The following is an 8,024-nucleotide window of genomic DNA, read 5'->3' as shown; positions in this document are numbered from 1 at the left end:
TTTTGTTTTGGGTTTTTTTTTTTTTTTTTTTTTTTTTTTTTTTGAGAAGTGTTAAGCTTAAAAAAAAAAAGATAGCTATAGGAATAAAAAAAATTAGTTTTGGAATATTTATATCTACCCAAAAGACACCATGGAGATCAGAGAAGGGAATTGATTGTTTCTTGTGAGAACGTGAATTGGCAGAAACTTTTCTGTATTATCATGTAGGCATGGTTACTCAAGAAATATGCTATACAAATTTAATAATGAGTAACAGGATCATTTAGCTCTTCTAGTATTATAGCTAGAAATTAGTATTTGTAGTTTGAAGTGTAGCCTAAAGATGAGTGTGGATTAGTGACTAAAGGACGAGCTACAAAAAATCCATAAAGCAGGATTAAGGGACCTAGAATATTGCAGATACTATTTGTACTTAAGGACAGTCATACAAATCACTCACATATTATAGTATATTTTTTTTCTTACTAAAATCTCATCCAAGTTATAATTTCTCAGTAAATTCAGACTGTCATTATTCACTGCTTAATGTTGAGTTGGAAGAACCCAGCTGTGTCCTAGTAAGCAGGAAAGGGAAACTACTTCTAAGGTAGAAAAACCAGTATTTGGAGATTACAGTGAGAAAATGACAATTGTTTAGAGAATGTGGTGGTGAGTACTTCCTTAGCTACATGGCAACAGCCTTTAGCCAATGGATGCTTTTCTTCTTCTCTGCGTTAATTTGCTTATGGACCAGGACATCACCATTTATGTCTTATTGAATTATTACTGTGCAATGTAGCTTAGTAGATGTTGTTATTTCATAGTAGGAATGACAAGAAATGGATTGAGTAGAAGTATAGGTTCTTTATTAGCCTCCTGCCTTACAGCTTTTAAAAAGATCTTGTATGTGGAAGATGTGTCAGCCAACATCTGAATGAACAAATGTCCCAAACTCCTGATCAAATGTCATTTACTTTTCTGACTTCTTTTTCATTATGGTTTTATTGTGATTTCAGAAATGTGGTGGCTTCTGACATACAAAAATTACAAACCTAATTCTGTTCAGAAGTGACATGACTGAAATGGAGAACTGTATACAACAGAATCAGATTTAAAATTGTTTTCTTTGGGAATTTGGTGCTCTGAACGGCATAATGGGTATGCACACTTCCTAAAAGTCTGAAGCAAATTCTAATATTTAAAAGTGTTTCCAGCTACAGTAAAAAACAGCAATCTTTGTTTGACTTTGTTACGTATGTTGACTAGGAGAGAGTTGGATAGGGTACTTAGTATTTTTATAAATAAAAGCCAGTGGTATCATATGAGAACATACAGAAGTGAACATGTTTCATGAAGATCCATTTTCCTTGGTAAAGAATTTCGCACAGCTTCATTTTGCATTGTCATTGAGCATGCTGCATTTTATCCTGGTAAAAATCAGTACCTTTCAGTCCATCATGCTGTACCAGCAGCAGGCCAGCCCCTCTCCATGTACTTGGTGGGTTTTATGTGTGGTGTGTTTCTTTTCTTAATTGCATGTTTCGAGATAACTGTTAACAATTTTCTAAAATTATTTTTAGCTTTAGATCCGGCTAAAGATCCATGTTTAAAGATGAAATGTAGTCGCCATAAGGTCTGTGTTGCACAGGATCAACAAACTGCTGTTTGCATTAGTCACCGAAGGCTTACACACAGGTAAATACTTTAAAAGTTAATCCTATAGACTTTTTTATAGTGTTCGTGACTGACTGTAAACCATAAATACACTATAACTAGTCTAGTTATTTAACAACATATGAGCACAGTAGGAGTGAATTTTAGAAGTAATTATGTATGCATAATTTGATTAGAATGCTTTATATTTGATTTTTTTGATAGGCTGGTAAACTAGAGGGTGTACATATTTTAAATACCACAAGCTGCTGATACAAATACATTTAAGGAAATACCAACTGTGCTAGTACCAAATGAATACAACAATTGTGGTAATGTCCTGCTGCTGTACATTACTTTGACTTCATCACTTCTTATATGAAGTTAGAGACCTCAAAACTGCCTGTCAAAGTGTAGGTAATGGCCTGATGTAATGTAAGGGGTTTTTTTCTTCTTTTTTGTTTTCTTCTATGCATTCCAATTTTCTTTACATTCTGGACTGGTTAAATATAAGGAACAAATACATGATAAAGTTATTTGAGAATCTGAATGTAGGTGATTTTTATTCTTACCTTGTTTTGGGAGAACAGTTCCAGATGCTCTATTTATGTAAGTCTTAGAGTAGCAAAATATCGATGTACTTCTGTGGCTTTATCTGGGGCAGAGTGTGACTATGTAGGGGGTTGTACCATACACTTAGTTGAGTCATGAGCTTGTTGTTTGTTCAGGGGGTGGAGTCAAGTTTCATATTTGACTTGGGATTATTAATTTTTTTTGCACTTCATTGTGGGAAATACAGCATAGTAGAAAGGCTAAGCTTCAATAACATGATTGAAATAAGTGTGTGTTAAAGTGCTTTGCTCAGTAGGGGCTGAAAAGAGCTAAGGAAGATAGAGACTTTCTTGTCTGATATAAGAGGATCATTTCAGGCTTTTTAGAGAGCCAGTACAGTTTTATGAATGATACAAGGAATGTTCTTTTGAGTGTCTAGTTATGTTTAAATACACCCATCTGTAGCTTTTCAAACAAGCAAGATGGTACATAGTTGAAAGGAAAAGTTTAAACTATCCTCAATCTGCAGCTGTAGCTAATTAACAAAAAAGCTCTCCATTATTTGTAGAGCTATACTGTTTATATCAAACAATCTCAGTGTATTGCTAGACATTTTGGTTTCACAACTGCCTGTGAACTGTCAGGGGAATATGTCAGTGTCAACTGTGAAAAGACAACACAATCATTTGAAATTTCTGAGAGATATTACACACACTATTGAAAACAGTGGAAAAAATGACATCTCCAAGTTAAGTATACATGCAGCAGGTAAGAACTGGAAACTTTGATAGACTAGATGAAGCTGCATAGAGTGGTTGAATTAATAAGCATATAGATGTCTGCCTTCATACCTGTATTATTACTCCCGCAGTCCTTGGCACTCCTTTAGAAAGGTGATATTTCAAGAGGCAAAGCTTGTCGCAATATAATACAGTCTCGTAATGGGAAACTTCGGAATGGCAGCAACTTGGTGATTGTAATAAGTACTGCAAGTCTGGTCTTCATTGTTAGATGAAGTGATTCTCTACCTACCCTGTCCTGAGCCAGGCCAGGGATTTCCCAAGCTTAGATCTCCCTGTTCCCCCAGATTACTAGGTTCAAGGAGAAATCAATTGCTTTGAGCTTTCTTTCTAAAGAAGTTTTCTTCTTGCAGTCTCTGACCTTTCTCTAGTATGGTGGGGAAAAAAGTATGAATAGCATATTCACAAGCGGTCATGTCTGCTGTTCTCTTTACCTCTATTAATTCCTTTAGCCCAAGATTTTATTCCTTCACAGATATCTACAATTTGCATATTGATTTTTCAACAGAGCCATCTATTTTTCCAAGTTCCCAAGGGACCAGTCCACTCATTTATAAGTCTTGGTAAAAATTGGATAAGAAAGGTAATATTATCAACTGTCAAGTTATATTATCTACCTGTATCCATTTTTAATATATCAGTTGCGTGTGTTCAATCTGTTGGGAATGAATCTTTACAAAATTTCATCCTAATAATTTTCCCTTTCTCACTTTGTCTGTGTGTGCATGTGGCGTGTTATTAAAAGATTTGATAGTTTGAATATTTCTTTTAATTTTTTTTTTAAGAAAAGGCAGTTGGGGATGTCTTCTAGAAAAAAAGTTAAGACCTTTTTCATGGATTATTGGGAACTCTTCATAAAGAACTCGTCCACAGATATCCATTTGGACATAATTGTTGCATAGATCCATAGATGTTCCAGAGATTCCAGACTCTTGCACAGGAAAAGTAGTTTTAAGAATGTGAACTGATACAGTGGCAAAGACTATCCTCAGGAGACAGTCAGGGAAGAGCAGACTCTTCATACGTCTAAGATAAATGAAAGTTTTATGGGCATCTCTGGGCTACCCCAAGGAAAGAAGCCTGAAATACACTGGAGTATCATCAAGTTGAAAATCTCAGACTTACAGTTAAATTCTCCGTTATTAGAAGCAGCATTTCCAAGCAGCCCTATTACCTTGTTCATAAAATTCTGCATATAAATTCTGTCACTCTTTGAAGTAATAGCATAGACAGAGAGGTTGCTAACCAGTGGAGGCTGGTAACTGTATTGAATGGAGAAGCCGCATTAATAATGTCTTTTGTTGTTCTGTTAGAAGTTGACTTGCAGAAAAACTGCTTAGGCATATTCCATCCATGCTGTCCTGGGGGTTCTTATCTGTACAGTATGATTTCCAGACTGTTGTAGCCCTGTATGGATTACTGAGGGTACCTCAGGACCACGCCATGAAGCATGTGATCAGTGGATGTCCCAGCCATTTACAAGGCCGTTAGTGATGTGATATGACATGGTGCAACACGATTAATTAATGTGAGGGTATACTCTACTGATGTGATGATTCTACCTGTGCTTCCAGAAGTATTAAAATTAGTATTAGCTCAGGGATCTCAGCACTGTGCTCTTGCTGCAGTGTGCTTGCCTTTGCATGGTTTCAAAACCAGCTACTGCATCCCTGTCCTTTTTATGGCGATATGCATCAGGCAAGCCTATGGTTTTGCTATTTTTTCAGTTTCCATAGCAGCAGAGATAATGGTTTGCTCTCAGTCTTGAGGTACTGCACACAGGGCTCGTCTCCTTTTCTGGAAGACTGCCAGGATGGCAAGTCCTCTTCTACCATGCTTCTACAGTGCCACAGTGTCCTGATGCAAGAGTTGCCTTTATGTACTGTTCTGGAAAGATTGAAGAGTATTTGACAAAAATGTGAAATCAGTGTTGTTGATCATCGGTCTTGAGAGTAGGTCGGAGTACCAGAGCTTTAGAAAGTATGGGGGCATGGTTAGAGGTCCCAGATTTGTCTTGATAGCAGGTAATTGCATTTGCATCTCTGCTGGCTATAACTCTGTTGGAAGCTGCGTTCTGTGTACTGTGCTCTTAGCTGTGTCCTATGAAAGAAAGAGGAAGTACTTTAAGAGGGGGAAAGTATGCAGTATATATATTATTTATCTAACTACTTCCATGTGGATTGCTGTGGGAATGGAGTAGCTGCCTGCACTAGAATGCATGATAAACAAGTAAATTCAAAGTCTGGTGTGAAATAGACGTTTTCATTGATTCTTTGAAAGTCTGGAGACTAACGTTAACTTTTCTTTTTGTCTAAATGGTGTTTTAGCATTCCTTTGTGCTTTCCAATTTATCTTTATTGGTTAAGTGATAAGCTTTATGGGGGGAAAAAAACGCTGTAGAGTGTGCATACAATAATGAGATGCTTTGGAGTATACCTCATTCAGTTACAAATACAACTTGTAGAATATTGGAATACGGTATTACCAATACTGTGATACAGTGATGCGAATGTTACGGTGACAAGCAGGTTGTTCATGATACTAATAGAAATTTGGCTACTTGTTCTAGTTTTCAGTCACTTAACTTTCAGAAGATTTAATTATTTGAATCTGTGGTACTGACAATCTCTGGGAACTATGAGTTCACTTATGTGGGCTTGGGGAAGAGGAAAAGAGTTATGTGAATGTTGGGCCAGAAGAGAATTGGAAAGGAAATAAAAAGGGGTGAGTCAAAGGAGGAGGGCTGTAGGTGGTAATGGATATTTTGGAATACCTGCAACGGAATGTGTGCTCTTCGTATATGCAGAGCAGCAGGTGGTAAAGATAAATCCTTAAATCTTCACATATTTGTGTTTGCCACTTTGAGGAAAGAAAGAATGAATTTGGGGTGACACCACAGCACGTAGGAACTCATTAGGGCCATGGAAAGCTGGTAGATAAACAGGCTCAGAAAAGTTAGTCTAACAATGAGCTATAACAGATGTGCAGTTCCTGATAAATAGTCTGTTAACTTCATCTTAGATTTGAAACAGACAGTTATAATATGAAGTGACACATGCAAATTGCTCTATGATGTGAATCATAGGCTACTGTACAAAACCAAGCAGTGTACAGGTGAAGCTCTAAGCAAGTAGGTTAGCTGCAGGTGCAGAGCAGGACTCTAGAAAACTTGAAAAAATGGGGCAGGATTGCCACCCAGCAGAGAATTTTAATGTAAGCATAACAGTAAACATGGGATAGTGCCTGTGGTTTCAGTTGGATTACTTTTACTGAAATTCTCTTTTGGTACTGCATGGTTGTCGGAACAAAAAAATTTAAGCTTAGTGCTTCAAGATGAAAGAAAGGGGTGGGGGGAAGCATCTATCTATTTCAAATGTTTCTCTGCTTTTATCTCAAACCAGCTGCAGGGGAAAATTTACAGATGAGATTTATTCAGTTGAGACCCAGTCATTATGCAGTCCATTCCAAGGTTCAGTTGCTTACTGCAAGAAACCAGTACAGTGATGACTTACTCAGTAACATTTAGAAATGTTTCATGTATAAGCTCCAGAAATGAGGAGCAAGACAGTTTTGGACCGAGTAAATCTGAGTGTCTTTGATGTATTAGAACCTACTGACTAACCTTGTACTGATTGATCCTAGTGCAATCTGATAAAACAATCTCTTTTTCTCCTTTCATAAGTAAAAGAAATGTACTGCATAAAATTGATTGGATATATTAAATCAGTCAATGCTTGGATGCATTAAATTAATTAGTGCATTAAACACATGTGCAATTTTTCTAGGTAAATGTAGATCCGTCTCTTATAGGAATTCCCCACCACACATTATGCCCCCTGCCACCATTGTGAAGGTCCTGCTAAGCTTTTTATGGGTTTGTTTATGTAAAATGTGTGGATCAACACAATATTTCTCCCTGCTATGGGAGAAATAGATTGGACTTGTCTCTGCCACATATAGCTGTGGCATGTTAAGATGGAATTGAAATGTTTAAAGACTGACAGCTATTATCTGTGTAAGGACCTCAAACCCTTTTTCTTTCTTCTGTTGGATTTCTCACCCTCTCCAATAATTTATTCTTAGGTTTCAGAGTAGGAAGCGATAGTAACACAATTCAGATATTCCAGATCCAGTTTTTATTTCACGTGCCATGTCATAGAGGTGCACAGCTTTTTGGATCTTCTTTAAGAGTAATTGATTCCCAATAAATATTAACTAAGCAATAGATTCTGATGATACTAGCAATTCCAAAAAATTTAACATGTTTTGTTAAAGTAAAGGTTAAGGTAGGAGATGTGGGTTAATCATGGTAAAAACATTTCAGTTACAGATTGTGATTTACCTAGAAAATGACAAGAATTCACTAGTCATGAATAGGGAGTCATAACCTTCTATGACCAGGTGACCCGCCTGGTAGATGAGGGAAAGGCTGTGGATGTTGTCTACCTGGACTTCAGCAAAGCCTTCGACACAGTCTCCCGCAGCATTCTCCAGCAGAAGCTGGCGGTTCATGGCCTAGATGGGTGTACTCTTCACTGGGTTAAAAACTGGCTGGATGGCCGAGCCCAGACAGTCGTGGTGAATGGAGCTAAATCCAGTTGGTGGCCGGTCACAAGTGGTGTCCCCCAGGGCTCAGTTCTAGGGCCAGTCTTGTTTAATATCTTTATGAATGACCTGGATGAGGGGATTGAGTGTGCCCTCAGTAAATTTGCAGACGACATCAAACTGGGTGGCAGTGTTGATCTGCTTGAGGGGAGGAGGGGTCTGCAGAGGGACCTGGACAGGCTGAATCGATGGGCTGAGGCCAACTGTATGAGGTTCAATAAGGCCAAGTGCTGGGTCCTGCACTTTGGTCACAACAACCCCATGCAGCGCTACAGGCTTGGGGGAGAGTGGCTGGAAAGCTGCCTGGTGGAAAAGGACCTGGGGGTACTGGTTGACAGCCGGCTGAATATGAGCCAGCAGTGTGCCCAGGTGGCCAAGAAGGCCAATGGCATCCTGGCCTGTATCAGAAATAGTGTGACCAGCAGGAGTAGGGAA

General features: G+C 38.1%; 1 protein-coding gene across 1 annotated transcript in view; it reads left to right on the top strand.

Annotated features, from left to right (window-relative positions):
* The window catches only part of SPOCK3 (SPARC (osteonectin), cwcv and kazal like domains proteoglycan 3), a 135,960-nt gene that overhangs the window by 19,340 nt on the left and 108,596 nt on the right, over positions 1-8,024 (top strand). The window contains exon 2 of the mRNA XM_009635318.2: positions 1,560-1,674. Coding sequence (XP_009633613.1) covers positions 1,592-1,674 — 83 coding nt within the window. The 5' untranslated portion in view covers positions 1,560-1,591. The remainder of the gene's footprint in view (positions 1-1,559; positions 1,675-8,024) is intronic.

Source organism: Egretta garzetta, unplaced genomic scaffold (assembly GCF_000687185.1).
Source record: "Egretta garzetta isolate BGI_Z169 unplaced genomic scaffold, ASM68718v1 scaffold593, whole genome shotgun sequence".
Classification (NCBI taxonomy): Eukaryota; Metazoa; Chordata; class Aves; order Pelecaniformes; family Ardeidae; genus Egretta; species Egretta garzetta.
The sequence above is the reverse complement of the archived record's forward strand: the minus strand, read 5'-3'. Positions and strand labels throughout refer to the sequence as shown.